This window comes from Tripterygium wilfordii, chromosome 13 (genome assembly GCF_013401445.1).
Source record: "Tripterygium wilfordii isolate XIE 37 chromosome 13, ASM1340144v1, whole genome shotgun sequence".
Classification (NCBI taxonomy): domain Eukaryota; kingdom Viridiplantae; phylum Streptophyta; class Magnoliopsida; order Celastrales; family Celastraceae; genus Tripterygium; species Tripterygium wilfordii.
In genome coordinates, this window is record NC_052244.1 from 2,190,001 (window position 1) to 2,205,480 (window position 15,480).

Genomic DNA, 15,480 nt, shown 5'->3' on the forward strand with positions numbered 1-15,480 from the left:
TCGCCGTAGCTGCCTCCACCACCGTGTTCTGTACATCTCCGGTGACCTCCGGCTGGGTGAGAGATGAGAGGGACTCTGTCGCTGGCGAGAGAGAGAAGGAAGGAGAGGGAGCAGAGAGGGAGGCTTTGATGGAGGCTTGTTGTTGCTCCTTAAGGTAACAATCTCTGTAGCATTTGGAGCACATGTTCATCGTGGCTGGGCTGCCAAAGAAGCCGCAGTTGTTGGCGCATAGACGGTGCCCTTCCGGTGCTTGGCATCTGTGCTCTTCTGCCATGATTAACCTCGGATCTGTATTTTTAGAGCGCTAAATTTCAGTTCCCTTACAAGATCTCGTCGTCAAATTTCCTGAAGAACCAATAGATCTATGAGATTCACATGAACACGTCACAAACACGAGAATTTCCGAATTATGAAAATAACATTTTTTGACGAACGAAAGAAAAATAAATTCAAAGTTAAACAGAGGATAAATTCATGAAACGGGATCTAACGGCACAAAAGATGTAAAACGGTAATCGCAGAAATTATTATGCGGCGATGCGTTTTCTTCCGATTTTCTTCGTATTCTCAGCAACCAAACAGCGCATAAATGAATATTACCTTAAATTCAAAAAATCACCTATTCAAGAACAAGACAAACGAAGGGGAAGGAGGTAAAGAATACCTGTTCGAATAAATCAGGAAATTCTGACAGAAACAAAGAGAATTAGACGAAGAAGAATCTTAAATCAAGGAAGAATTATCAGGGAAGGTCAGGGAAAGGAATATAAAAAAGAGAGAGATGAAGGTACGGCGAAGAGGGTCGTATCATGATAATCATAATTAATTATTGTAATAAATTTATTTTTTCTGCTCTGGAATTATTATTTTTTTAAATAAAAGGAATATATTGAGGACAGGCTGGAGAGAGGGAGCCAAAATGGAAGTTCTCAAGCCAGCCACTTTTCTTTTATGGCGAATGAAACACGGACACGGAAATTCATGCAAAAAGGATTGTAATCAGACGTGTGTGATCGTCTTGCCCCGATTTGAGATAACACGTGGCATGTAATATGTGATTTTGCGAACCATAATTTCATGTTTTGTTAGGTATGGTGGGTGGGGGTGTAAAAGAATGGTTCCGGTTTTGTGTAGGACAATATCATGTGTTACAAAATATTTGTATGTGTAGATCTAAGTCAGATTAGATTTTAGACTCATTTAATTGATCAAATTTGGATTGATATAAATTCGGAAAAGTAAATCAAATAATAATATAATCTGAGTTAGGATCAGAACAAGTAAACCGAATAACATTTTTGTGTTTGGACCCAAAACAAGTTTTAAAATTGACAAAAATGTCTGTTTGGATCTGGATTTTAGATATATAACTTATGTTCAAATTTGATTCAATTTGGGTCGAACAAATTTAGTCACCGAACCAAACAAAATTTTGCCACTCCTAATGATGGCTATGTGAAATGAATTTTATTTTAAGATTTTTTTTTTTTTTTTGCGTCTTTATATTCTCATGCTTTGCTTTGGTGTACACTATACCAAACGGGGGACAAAGGAAAAGTTGTTAAATGATCCCAGCATTATTGATTTGTCAACTTTATTGAACCGTTTTCGGTGGGTTCGAAGATTAAGGATTTACCATTAGGAATAAGGACCATTAAATCAACTCTAACGTTTATAGCGGGACGATGACATCTGACGCTAACGGGACGATGACATCTGACGCTCTGATAAACGACATAGCGTTTATAGCGGATCCTTTGTCAAAACCGTTGGCATAAAAAAAGTTCCACTTAAGAGCTTATTTGACGTCAACGCCTAGCTTCTCTTTTCTTTTTTTAAACTTTTTTGTGGATCCCACAATCATAATTACAAATTGATTACTTTTTAAAGTATGGTTGGGCCCACATTTGTCTGACTTAACATTTCTTCATTAATTTTATTTAAAAAAATATTTACATTATAATTTTACTTAACAATTTGTTTATTAACAAAATTTTTAAATATTTACAACATTATATTTTATTATTTTATTTCTTTTACTAATTAACATTTTCAATTTTGATATAAAAAAATTTAATAATAAAATGATTAAAAATTTATGAAAAATTATTTTTAAAAATAATTTATATTAATATTTCCACTTGTATCATATTATAATATTTAATTAATAAAAAATATTTAAAAAAATATGCTTAATATTAATTTAAATAAGAATTATATTTATTAGATTAAATTTAATATAAAAATAAAAAATCTAATATTATAATATTTTATTTCAATAGTTTTTCTGTTAGCGTCAGTTTTTACTTCACCAAACCCCTCACAGCATATTTCACAGCTTTAAGCTCCATTTTTTTTTACTGCTTTTCCACTAGCATTGAAAAATCAATCTTTTCGCTCTACTAAATGGACCCCCAGTATGTAAAGAATTCCGCTAATAATAAATTATTAAAGGTTTAGACAATTAGACACATAAGAAAAACAATATTATTATAAATACCAACTTGCATAACAAATCAATTTTTTAATATTGCTTTTATCCGAATTTTTTTGTATAAATTATAATCCTCAATAATAAATCTGTACTATTAAAAACTGGACAAACTTTGATTCCTTGTGGATAATTATTTAATGATCCTGAAATACCACGTCATTCACTGATGTTATATATCAGAACCAATGAAATGGTGTAAATTAACAAATGTTAGTGAGAATGCATGGGTAATTGGCACCATCTCATTAGATACGGTGCACCAAACAACGTATGATATTGTGATGGTGTATCGGTACTATTGGATAATTTCTCCTTACTTATACTAAATTTAATATTTTGTGCCTTGGTGGTCTTATAAAATGAGATCTGTGAGAGCATAAATCGTATTTTAATATCCTCTATCTGCTTCCTTGGGGTAGAAACGATTGGTTATTGTCGGTTTTTTTCTTCAAATTTTTGACATAAATTTAACTGATCGACCGATCGATTATTTAAAGGAATATGTAATTTTTTTGAAAATAACTGATCAGTTCGATCATATCAGTAATTTTTTCACCATCCTACCACTTCCCCTTTGAACTCACAATTTTGTACGAGCAGGTTCCCTGTACAAAATATTGCATTTTTATGGACAAATTCTGTATTGTTGGTCGTAAGTTGTTCTCCTTGAACTCCGATTTTTTTATTCAAAACTTTTAAGTATTTAGCAGAAGGAGTTCATATTGTTCCAATTTTATCAGATGTCCACGAATGGAGAGACCGAATGCAGATAATATGTTTGATTTATTTCCTGAACCAAGCTTAAAGTGCTTACCAAATAGAACTAAGCATAAAATGTTTATGCCTCTCGCATGAAGTCTCATTCGATGTTTTTTTTTGAAATAGGGATTTGAGGAGGGGGTAGGATTCGAACCCACGATCTAATATGATCCCTTACATACAATGTGATTGTCGTTCAACCAATGGCTCATTTGCAAGTCCCACTCGATGTGGTTGTGGAGATTGTTATAATTTCATATGGGTTAGACGTGGGAAGAAAATGCATAATATAAGGTTAAACTCTCTAACTAACAGCCGCCAATTTTTCTGTGACTTGGTCATGGGCTTGGGCCTGCAGGGGATAGATTGTTGGCCTAAACCTCCTGGGCCTAGTATAGATTAGAGGGATAAATCCGCGCGAACAACGGGTTCAAAGCGTACGCGGTACAAAATGTTGTTAGCCCGTCTTTCTTTTGTCTCTTTCGCTCTTACCTTGCTTGGAAATCTCATCTGCAATTCAGACTCCGTACATTCTTTGTCCTATTTTACTGAATGGATGACGCGATCCCACTCAACCAGAGGTCAAAGGTTCCGGGTGCCGCTTTATTGATTTGGCCTTATCATTACCTTCTTCTTTTAGTAATTCGATTATTAAAATAATTACTCCACAAGTTGCAATATTAAAGGATGAAAGCTCTCTATCTCAAGTCTTAACCTAAAAAAATAATTTTAATTTTTAACCATCAATAATGCATGTATTTTTGCGAGAGCATTTTTGAAATAAGTGACATCTTAAAAAGGTAAAGCCTGCCACAAATATAATTGCAAGTTTGATATATCTGTGGAGGTGAGCAAGTCACAAGTGTTTGTCCATTCGGAAACGTTGCCTTCTTTCCTACCAACCACCGCAGGAATGGTAGCTGGACTGGTAGGGTCATCATCAATTCAGCTTTAAGCAATTTTATATGGTGAAAGCAACTTTTGGTGTTTATTTTTGTGGCTTGCGTTTATTAGTTTCGGAAATGAACTGGTGTGATATGAACAACAGCTGGTGGAGAAGCCATGGCACTTTGAGGATTTTGTGCTTGTTGTTCCTTGGTCAGCTTGTTTCGCTTGCACTTGCACTCGCCAGCTTCAGTTCTTCCCTTATAGCCTACCTTGGTAAGATCAACTGTTCAAGAAATCCTTTTGGGATTCTAATTGCTGTCCTTTTTATTCCCGATTTTGTAAGTTTTGCTTAGATTTTCTTGATTTCGTTAATTTATGCTTAAAAGGTAGAATGCTTGATGGGTTTTTGTAGGTGTTGATGCACCAATTACTCAAACAAGCTTCACTTATCTCACATTGGCAGTGGTTTATGGGTCCATTTTACTGTACAGGCGCCAAAGGCTAAAGGTATTATTCTTCTTATTCTTTCACCCTTTTTTCTTATTTGGTCACTTTTACTAATCAGTCAATGAATTTACTGGCAGAAGTAGATTTTTGTATGGTGCACATGTAGAAAATTTGAATCTGGTACTAGTGTATTGTGTGAACAATGTAACTTAGACAGCATGTTGGCATAGATTGAAGAATAACTGTACATTGTGTGAGGTCTGCAGGTCCCTTGGTACTGGTATCTTCTCCTAGGCTTTGTGGATGTTCAAGGGAATTATCTTGGTGAGTTATAGTGCTTTCTTCTCTTTTTTTTTAATCTTTTTTTTTATAGTAGATTTTTTTTTTAATCTTGGTGAGTTAAATACACTGTCAATGGCTCACATACAGAGATATATATGTTCAGAAGACTGAATGAAGTAATTAACTCCTGAAGTTCTGATGCAGTTAATAAAGCATATCAGTTCTCATCAATTACCAGCGTGACATTATTGGATTGCTTCACTATCGCATGGGCGATAGTCTTCACATGGTTTTTCCTTGGCACTCGATATTCTGTGTGGCAGTTGTTGGGAGCGGTTGTCTGTGTGCTAGGCCTTGGTTTAGTACTCCTCTCTGATGCTGGTGTGGGTGGGGGAGGTGATAATTCCTTTTCCTCGACTTAGAACTAGTATTCTTGGTTAGCTAGTTACGCTCAGTCTTAACTTTTAACTTTTAATTGCTCCATAAAAACAGTAAATGCATTAGTGCTGAGAACTGATCTTTTTTCCCTTTACTTTAAGAGAAACTGTAAGAATGAGATTTATATTTTCGTATAAATTCATGAGGCCGAATCAATTTTACATCTGCTGTAGCATATCAATGATCAGGTGGTTCAAGACCTCTGTTGGGAGATGTACTTGTTATTGCTGGAACAATTTTCTTTGCCTCAAGCAATGTCGGCGAGGTTAGTGAGTTCCTTTGAGAACGACCTCTCTTAGCATTCTCTCCTCTCTAAAAGACATTAGTTCATAGCTTTCTAGTCAGGTGTGAGATTAGAAGCTTATGACTGTTAGTCAGAACTCTGAATTCTTAACTGTGTTTAAATTGTCATTCTAGATGCGCACACAACATAGGTCATATTCTATCATTACACAAATTTATTTTGTTGCTCCTTTATTCATTCCTAAATTGCAGGAATTTTTTGTTAAGAAGAAAGATCGTGTTGAAGTTGTTTCCATGCTAGGTGTTTTTGGATTGGTAGTGAGCATAATTCAGTTGTATCCTTTTGGTAGCATGTATGTGCAGGGATAAATTAATTTCAAAAATCCAATTTCAGTATTTATGCAAACCTATCTGCTTCTGCCTCTTAGGCTCTGTTTGCAGAGCGGAAAGCTAGATTTTCAATGTTAGCGGAAATGCTGTGAAAAATATGCTGAGCTTAAAGCTGTGAAATATGCTGTGAGGTGTTTGGTGAACTAAAAACTGACTCTAGCGGAAAAACTGTTGAAATAAAGTATTATAATATTAATTTTATTTTTATATTAAAATTAATCTAATAAATATAATTCTTATTAAAATTAATTTTAAGTATTAATTTAATTAATCAAATATAATTTATATTTAAAATTAATTTTAAGTATTTTTTTAATTAATCAAATTAATTAAACTTACATTTATTGTATTTTTTAATTTATGTTTAATTAATCAAATAAATTTTGTTACATTTATTGTATTTTTTAATTTATCATTATGTATTAAAATTAAAAGTCTTAAAGTATAAATATTTTATTTGTATTTTTAAATTTTAATTATTTTATTTCAATATTAAATTTATTTATTGTTATAATAATTATAAATGCATAATTATAATTCATTTATATTTTTTATTAAAACATAATTATATTTAAATCGTTAAATAATAATATTTTATATAAAAAATGGGACCCACACTTTAAAAAATTAAAAATAAAAAAAGCTGCAGCGGAAATAGCTTCAGCGGAATTTTCGCTGCAAATGCGTCAGCGGATCTGCTGGTTACGCTATTTGGCACAGCGGATCCACTTCCACTTCCGCTCTGCCAAACAGGCAGTTAATCTCTCATCTGAAGAAAGTGGTTCCAAAACATGATTGTACAACTATAGCTCACTTAAACGAAGAAGTGCTTTTATTCCATAACTGTTACCTAGATCTATACTGGAGCTAAAGAGTCTGGAATCAATCAAGTGGTCTGCAGATATTGTAAGTAATTTTTAGCTATTTCATCTCGTATTGCTTTTGATTAAAAGCTTTAAAACTGAACTGTTACTAGTATGCAATAACAGAAGCACAATGCAGCCAAGCATGCACGATCATATAATTTTACACAGTCGTTACACTTATTGACTTAAGATTGAAAAGAAAATGATGAATGGGAGTGAGGAGCGAACTGTCAAACTTAAAGATTGATCATATAGAATGCATAAAAAAGCTTTCCTTTCTATCTGTTTGAATGCACGACTTAATGTTTTCGATGGTTTCAGATATTAGCCATTGCTGGCTATACATTCTCATGCTCAATGTTCTATACAATCACTCCATTTGTCCTAAAGGTGAATTTCCTTCTTCTCATCAGTTTACTTGAGTTGTTTTTTATCACGATGAAACAACAGTTGTAGCATTACTACTGTGCACATCCCGGGACTGTACATCTGCACCTATTAATATTTGTTAGAATGTTGTTGCATACTGTCACGTTGTTGCAAAGTATTGGATTTATAAAAATAGAGACAATTAATTAAGCTCAAATTTTGAGTAGCAATCAGCTTTATAACAAATTAATGAGGCTAAAATGCCTTGTTTCTGCCGGAGAGACATATTGTGATCATGGTATATCTCTAATGGAAGTATTTTTGCGCACAGTTCAGTGGAGCCACATTGTTCAATCTCTCTCTTCTGACTTCTGATATGTGGGCAGTTGTCTTTAAAATCTTTTTCTACCATCAGGAGGTATTGTTTTCGAATCGGACTCTTAAATATTATCATGAAGTATTATGTGGGTTGTTGCCTCTAATTCTCCATTGATCATCACCACACCTGACCAGATTTTGGGCTTGGATAATTGCAGGTTGACTGGTTGTATTATCTTGCCTTTTCAGTTGTGGCTGTTGGACTAATCATCTACTCAACATTGTATGTCATAACACTCCTCTTGTCGATTCATTTCTCATTTTCTTTTATTTAGTCAAACTCTCCGGTAATGAACGTAACATATATGCATTTGCGCGGAAATAATTTGACACATATGGTATATCAGTCCAGAATGGTGTCTAACTTTTCTTTTTCATGCTTTCATCAACAGTGAGAGAGATCCTGGTCCTTTACTGGGGAATGAAAATGGAGATGGTAACGTCCAATATGAAGCGCTTATCGATGAAAATCAACATCGGCTAGGCTAACCGACTAACCGTAGACTTGTATGGTAATCTTTTGACATTGCTCTGCCTTTTGTTTAATAATATGACCCTAGCTAGGTATATGTAGTTACAATTTAGCAGGGATATTTAAGTTATATATATATTATACCTGCTGACTGGAGGTATCTGTACTCCCAAACTGAACAGAGAGAAGATTTTTGTGTACTTAATTTCATGTTCAGATGATATTATGGGAGCAGAAGATCAATCATTTCTTGGCCTTCTGAAACACTTTTTTTTAATTGACAACGACACCATACAAATTCGTCATTTGAAATAAGGACTTAAATGTTTAAACTCGTCAACAGGTATATGTGAAACACCTCCTGAGTCAAGATTTGAAGCCTTTATCCATGGATTTGGGATGCGCAATGGATCCACGAGAATCCAAATTTAGTTCGGCTTCATCTTCTTTTTCCCCTTTTTGATGTGGAGGCCACTGAATTATGTGTTTGGTTCCATTTTTATGGTCGAGTATACTTGTGAATGAACAATGATGAATAATACATTTCTTATATAGAACTATCTGGACATTTATGCATTAAATTTTTTTTTGTCCTAAATAATTATTAGTTAAAGTTCCATTTTGATGGTCCAGTGTAATTTTGAGAAAAATGATTGGTTCATTTCAAATCATAGTTTAAAATTTGTATCGTATCGACGATTCAACCGGTGAATTGTGGGTTCAACAGTATGATACATCTTAAATACCGTTTAAGCATTTAACCGTTCAAACCGTCGATTTACCATCAAACCCGTATCATACTGTGAACTGGTCATGCTGGTATTGTACTACCGTGAACCTTTCATACCGTCTACACAATTTGATACACATACGGTTTTCAAAACCATGCTTCAAATTGTAGGGTTGTTTTGGAAAAAAAGCCCAATCCAACATAGCGAGCAAGCCCAACATCTCCACAATTAATTAAAATTGTTCGGTATTTCGACCCATTTTTTAACGGGCCAAAGCCCATAAAACCTAATTATCAAATCTATTTGTTTTATTGTCATCGTCTATATAATCTCCACAGAGTCACAGATTTCCCTCCATCAGCACCATGGACCAACAACAAGCTCCGACTCCCAATCCCAGTACCGCTTCCACTGCCTCCGCAAGTTCACAGCCCGCAGAACCACCGAAGCACCCACCACAGCCACAACAGCAACAGCAGCAGCAGCAACCACTCTCCTCCACGAACGTATCCCCTATCACAAACCCTAACCCTCTATCGAAGCCCTCGACTCCACTGATCTCCCAACCTCAGCAACCTCAATCAATACAGTCACAGTCTCAACCCCGGCCACACTCTTTCCCTCGAACCTTGCCGCAACAACGACCTCACATCCAGCATTTCTCTTCCCCTCACTCGTCCCTCCCTTCTCCCTCTCCTTCCACGCCCACCCAACCCTCTCCGGCGATTTCTGCACCGCTCAGTCAAAGAGGCGGCATGGCCATTGGTGTGCCAGCACAGCGCCCTGTCTCTTCTCCGCAGCCCGTACAACCGTTCTCTTCTATTGGACATCAGTATGGCGGATTGGCGAATTCAAGCAGTTCGCAGGTCTTTATTTCTTAATTAATTTATGCGGCTAATTTCTCTCTTGTATGTTTCTTGTTCGAGAATCTGTTTGGTTTTCTAGAAACTGGAGGGGAACCTTTTTCACTGTTAGAAAGTTCCATAAGTGGAAATAAAAAGCAACGCATACCTAGTTGTAATTTTGCTGAAGTGAATTTGATTGTAGCCAAGTGTTAACAAATTAGTTAGAGAACATAAAATGCAGGATACTGTAGTAGTTTAATGTACATAGAAATTAGAGGAATACGGAAGAATTTTGATTTTATCAATCTCACGAACAAAATCCAAGCAAGAATAAGATTAGTTGATGAAAGGAGAGAAGTAGATCTGCGAATCAACAGGTTCACTCATAAAAGGAGGTAGATCCCTTACTCAATTCCCATAATGATTTTCATTATTTTTATATACATATACAGGAGAACTGGATACTGGTTAGTGAATTTAAGTATTTAACATATCTGGCTGTATTCTGTTGTTTTGTTTACTTGCTTATTGAATTATGTTTTCTATGTTTAGGTTAGACCACCGGTGCAAGGAATGGGGATGATGGGTTCACTTGGTTCAAGTTCACAAATGCGGCCAGGTGCGATCTCTGGGCATCATCAACAAAGACCAGTCCAATCATCTCTTCGATCACCATCATCACCAAATAATCAGTCCACTGCTTCTCAAGTCAGTGAACTGTTTGAAAATATTTATATGTTCTTTATTGCGGTTTTTTAAATATCATTCTACTGTAGAAAAAGATCAGATAACAGCTTGATTTGTAAAATCGTAATGCTTTGCAGTAGAAGCTTATATTTTGACGTGTATTGGAGTCTGATTAGTGATTAACTATAGGATGTAAAAGTTAGTCTATAAAATTTAAATTTTAAAGTGGTTTGTGCAATAGAGGCTTAGATCATAATTACATTCTTTTGTTTCTAAATTCAATGGAAGATAACAATGTTATGGTTCTGCTCGAGATTTTTGTGAGCGTGTCTTTTACAGGTGATTTACAAAAAATAGTGAAAATATTCTCCCTCCTTTTTTCATCTTTTGGTTTTTCAATTAAAAGCTTTGCAGCTGGCTGATTTTGTGGTTTTATATTGTATTGGGACTATATATTTGGATTTTTGCAGATTTTCCTCCTTGTTGGCACAAGTCATTTGAACAATTGTTTATGCTTATGTGCTACTTGATGAAGATTTCCTGGTAACAATTTAGAAATATTTTTTTCCTATGATTATTATTTGATACTTGATTTTTTTCCTGCAGAATTTCCAAGGACCTGGGTTTACAAGAGTCTCTACTGTCGGTTCTCCAGCATCAAATACGTTGCAAAATGTGCCTTCCCTTAATCAGCCGTGGTTGTCAGGACCACAGGGAAAGCCTCCGTTGCCAAACCATTCGTATAGAGCACCGGCAACTGCAACTTCCTTGCAGCAAAGGTCACATATCCCTCGGCAACACCATCCCTCGCCAACATCTTCTCAGCAACATCATGTGTCATCTGGGCAGTCACAACAGCCTTTACCATCAGGAACATCACATCAGCCTCAGGAGCATTTTGTGCAACAATTTCCATCATCAAGGGCTCCACAGTCCTCACCCCATCAACAGCCAATTGCAAGGGTACAGGGTTCAGGGAGTCAGAAGCCTTCCTCTCTTGCAGTACTACAGCCTAACACAATCCAGGCAGGCAACCTGGCTCAGTCCAGAACGACTAGTGCCGAAAGTGATGAATCTGGTAGTCGGATACTTAGCAAAAGAAGCATTCACGAGCTGGTTAACCAGGTGAGCCTGAGCCGTGTTGGCTTTTATTTTAATGCATTTATACTCTGTATTTATAATGCTAATCATGAGAAACTTGCAATATACAACTCAAAAAAAATAAATCTTTGTACTTAATCAGGAAGGCACAAGGGAACATGTGGGCCAGTGGTAACAGTTGTTGGGGTACAATCTAGAGGTCACATGTTCAATTCATGCAAACAACCTCTCACATACGCAAGATATACGCAGACCTTACCTCTACATAATATGTGAATAGGGTGTTTCCAGGAATTGAACCTGTGATCTCTGGGTTGCACCCCCACATTCCTACAACTCTGCCACATGTTCGCATGTGGGACTAGATCATCATTTTTTCTAATAGGGACCAAGATTCATTGTTTCCTCACACCTAAACCTGATCATCTTCTTCTTTTCATTTAGCATTCATATAATGTTACAAAGGTGTATTTTTCTCAACACATTAATTTGACACTTCTTATTTTCTACAGATTGATCCATTGGAGAGGTTGGATGCTGAAGTTGAAAACATTCTTGTGGATATAGCAGACGACTTTGTTGAGTCTGTGAGTTCTGAATCACATTATTTCCAGTTAAAATTTGTCCGAGGTTTACTTTCTTTAAAATTTAGTTATTTTTCATGAATGTTTTAATATAGCTCAAAATTGTGTGACAGCTGAACCTTTGTCTGAGTTAGTAACCAGAATTTATATTAGATTGAGTTATAAATCCCAGGACATGTCTGTCTATCTTTGTGTTTTAGTGGCATTTTGGTTTTTTAAGTGCTTTTGTTTGCAAATACTGAAATGCTTGTTTCTAAATGATTACAACTTGAAAGGTTTGACTGAAAGCTGAAAATGAAATCAAGAACTCAGTATTGAATGAACTTTACCCATCATCAAATTAGTTTAGGCAAACGGCATTGAAGAGAATTCTGGGAAGTAAGTGTTCGCCTGGTGACCAAGCCTCCAACCTTGAGGCTTCAAATCCCCCCACCCTGACTTGCCTAACAAAAAAACAACAAAGAAGGACAATAATAGAATTCATTCACCTATGATGACCGTCACTTGTTTTATAGAAGAAATAAGAATATAAAGAAAACAAAACAAGGATTGGATTTTTATTATGGATCAAATCATATGGATTACAAGTGACACAAGTTTAGAGGGAGCTCCTAAAAAACTTTTAAATTATAGTAACTGCTGATAATTGAAAATTGTGAAGTCTATGGTGCAGTATCTTAAAGGAAGTTCTAGAACTGGTTTACTGTTTACATAATTGTAATATGCCTTGTGCAGTCTTGCTGTATTTCGTTTTCCATTCCTAAAATGTTTTTTGAACTTTAATGCTTTTGTTTTTTCATTGAGCAGATTACAACATTTGGTTGTTCGTTAGCCAAGCATCGAAAATCTGATACCCTCGAAGCAAAAGACATACTTGTACACCTTGGTTAGTTGCATAGGAGATGTTCGACATAGGTTTTGTAGGCATTGCCTGCATAAATTGCTTGATAATTATTTTACTGTGTGGGCTTTGCTGCAGAAAGAAATTGGAACATAACACTGCCAGGCTTCAGTGGAGATGAAATTAAGACTTACAAAAAACCAGTTAAGACTTAGCTCGTCACTGCCATTTGAATTAGCTGTGGCATAACAAAATTAAACTTTTGGTGGCAGTTGATGGTATCTTATTATTGTTTTGCTCATTGTCTTGCAGTCGACAAATGATATTCACAAGGAGCGGCTTGCTGTTGTAAGTCTTGGTCTCAGTCCCTTGTCCTATTTTTAAAATATTTATATGAAGAATGAATTCATCCTTCACTAGCATTGTTAATGCTTATCCATGCCTATATATGTGAACTCTTGCATGCTTACATATGGGGAAAACTTCCAAGGAAAGTGATTTTTCTTGTATTTATAGTATGTGTTTGGTTTTCATATATTGGTTTATTTCCAGATAAAGAAGTCTATCACTGTATCTGAAGTAGCGAATGCTAGAAACTCTGCTGGACAAACTGCTGCAAATGCAAAGGGTAACCTAGCAAAGGCACCTGGCAATTCCATGGTCTCCCCAAACTTCAAAACACGTGAAGTTGCTTAAGGTGTTTAGTTTTACTGCTAAATGGATTGGTTTTGGTTTTGGTTTTGGTTTTGGTTTTGGTTTTGGTTTTGCTAGTGGTATGTTGACCTTTTAAAGTGCCTAAAATATATTAGATCAAGTGAGCTTAGCTCTATTGAATGTTGTCAGAGAACAAAATATTGATGTTTTCCAAAAGATGGAAGAGCCCAAAGAGGAAATTTTTTATGTGTCAAGGAAATTTTCTGACTCTTATCGGTAGAGGTAGTGGCTTGCTTAGAAGTAAATCTGTTGGTTACTATATTTTCTTATGTGGACTGAGCCTGCATATAGTTTTATTTGCACATACTAAGAATGTGTCGTGGCAGATCGGTACATTCATTAATGGTGAAGATCTTGCTAGTAGATTTTTAAATTTTAATTTAAGTTTGGCATACCATTTTATTGGGTTCAGTTAGTACTGTTGGGTCTCAACAGTGCCCACGTTCAAGTGTGCAATTGTTGAAAATTCCTATCTTGATTGTGCTTGGATAGTGTTGCTTCTTAGATGCCTGATACCTGTGAGGGTTTTTTTACTTGGCCTTAAGTTGGGAGCTTTCTCTCATGCAAGTTAGAAAATTGTCCATGCTAGCCTAAATTCCATGTATTCACTAGTGGAGATGACGGCTGACACCACATTTTCTCAAGCAATATATTGAAAGGATTGTTTGTTTCTCACATGCTTAACATTGTGACTTGTTTTGCTGTAAGTGGGCAGGTCTAACTTCTTGAGGAAAGAACTTGAAGGAAGTATCATCTAATTATCTTGTCAATCTTATTGCAAAAGATTATTTGCTCTGCCACCAATTCAAGGGCACTGGAAATACGAGTTGAAAGAGGTGATGCTTTTACTACTCATGAACCATTTTTCTGTGACAGCACAGCAGGATGTTTACCGACGGGCAAAACTCATACCAGGTGTCTGCTTTCAGAGCTACGATAGATGGCCATTGCATACATGGTTTATGCAAATTTTGTGTAAATGTTATACTGCAGTCTGGTTAACTTAGCGTTAACGGGAATATGGCAAAGAAAGAAAAGTAGGAACATGGGTTTTATATTCTGATGATTTTATTTTCATATAACTCGAAAGTTTTGTATGTTAAGTTTTTCTAATTTTAAGGCAGATGCAGTTTCGAACGTAAATTAAGGGTAGAATTTGGGTTATATCGGATTTGTTCTTTGATTCTCCACTTTGTTTTTATCTATGATTTTTATTTTATTTTCAAATTTTATATGGTGGAAGCTACGGGAAAACATGTTAGTCAATGATAGAGCTCCAGTAGTGTAACTTAAATGTTATAGATTCAAATCCCGGAACAGCTCCACATAATATGTAGGGTAAGGTTTTCATACGTTTTGGTTGTCTTGACCTAGCCTACGTGAGTCTTGTGCACGAGAGATGTTTAGTAAGATATGGTTTAGCAAGGCGGCAACCAAGTGTTCCACAGTTTTGGGTAAGAGCTGTTAATTATGAGATTATGGTGGATGAAATAACATATCATGCTGATATGAATTTATTATTAATCGAGGGAGATGGATGGCTACGAAGCAGAACGGCTATAGGTTATGTTTGGTAAAAAAGAAAAGAAATAGAAAAGAAAGAATCATCTTTAGTACACATGCCTCATGAGTTCGCATATTGAAATGCAAAGACATTATTTTCTTTAGTGGTATATTCATCATGTGTTAGAACACACATTTTGACAAGGCAAAAAAAAAGGACATGCATTTTTTCACTGGACGGAAGGATTTTTTTTAATTTTTTATGGAGGATAGGACTTTGTCCACTTATCCATTTCAGGTACAATAATCGATCCGTTTGGTATCCATTTCAGCTATGATAATCGGTACGTTTGGTAGTGTTTATATTTGAGAAAAATAAGGTAGTTTATAACTCCGTTAAGTTTATAATAATCGGTCCGAGTTTATATTTTAAAAAATAAGTTAATTT

The 15,480-nt window shown here is 35.5% G+C and overlaps 3 protein-coding genes across 3 annotated transcripts in view; 2 read left to right on the forward strand and 1 right to left on the reverse strand.

Annotated features, from left to right (window-relative positions):
• The window catches only part of LOC120012149 (zinc finger A20 and AN1 domain-containing stress-associated protein 4-like), a 1,415-nt gene extending 578 nt beyond the window's left edge, over positions 1–837 (reverse strand). Inside the window, exons 1-2 of the mRNA XM_038863443.1 lie at positions 665–837; positions 1–345 (exon numbers count right to left, since the gene is read on the reverse strand). The exon at positions 1–345 is cut by the window's left edge and continues 578 nt beyond it. Coding sequence (XP_038719371.1) covers positions 1–274 — 274 coding nt within the window. The 5' untranslated portion in view covers positions 275–345; positions 665–837. The remainder of the gene's footprint in view (positions 346–664) is intronic.
• Positions 838–4,161: 3,324 nt separating this feature from the next.
• LOC120012267 (solute carrier family 35 member F1-like) lies at positions 4,162–8,592 on the forward strand. Its single transcript, XM_038863606.1, has 13 exons — positions 4,162–4,181; positions 4,268–4,414; positions 4,554–4,648; positions 4,855–4,912; positions 5,075–5,266; positions 5,497–5,573; positions 5,804–5,886; positions 6,796–6,847; positions 7,129–7,197; positions 7,508–7,594; positions 7,713–7,777; positions 7,947–8,066; positions 8,370–8,592. Exons 2-12 carry the CDS (start codon positions 4,276–4,278, stop codon positions 8,041–8,043), a joined length of 1,014 nt encoding a protein of 337 aa, XP_038719534.1. The 5' UTR covers positions 4,162–4,181; positions 4,268–4,275; the 3' UTR covers positions 8,044–8,066; positions 8,370–8,592.
• Positions 8,593–9,103: 511 nt separating this feature from the next.
• LOC120011709 (transcription initiation factor TFIID subunit 12) lies at positions 9,104–14,693 on the forward strand. Its single transcript, XM_038862812.1, has 9 exons — positions 9,104–9,623; positions 10,155–10,310; positions 10,896–11,414; positions 11,903–11,977; positions 12,782–12,860; positions 12,954–13,018; positions 13,128–13,163; positions 13,368–13,512; positions 14,245–14,693. The coding sequence occupies exons 1-8, from the start codon at positions 9,123–9,125 to the stop codon at positions 13,509–13,511; spliced, it is 1,575 nt and encodes a 524-aa protein (XP_038718740.1). The 5' UTR covers positions 9,104–9,122; the 3' UTR covers position 13,512; positions 14,245–14,693.
• The last annotated feature ends 787 nt before the right edge of the window (positions 14,694–15,480 follow it).

Coding starts and splice junctions, on each gene's coding strand:
- LOC120012267 (XM_038863606.1), top strand. CDS start 4,276: ATGAACTGGTGTGATATGAACAACAGCTGGTGGAGAAGCCATGGCACT. Junction 5,267..5,496: donor TGCTGGTGTGGGTGGGGGAG/GTGATAATTCCT, acceptor ATCAATGATCAG/GTGGTTCAAGACCTCTGTTG. Junction 7,198..7,507: donor TCACTCCATTTGTCCTAAAG/GTGAATTTCCTT, acceptor TTTTGCGCACAG/TTCAGTGGAGCCACATTGTT.
- LOC120011709 (XM_038862812.1), top strand. CDS start 9,123: ATGGACCAACAACAAGCTCCGACTCCCAATCCCAGTACCGCTTCCACT. Junction 10,311..10,895: donor ATCAGTCCACTGCTTCTCAA/GTCAGTGAACTG, acceptor TTTTTCCTGCAG/AATTTCCAAGGACCTGGGTT. Junction 11,415..11,902: donor TTCACGAGCTGGTTAACCAG/GTGAGCCTGAGC, acceptor TATTTTCTACAG/ATTGATCCATTGGAGAGGTT.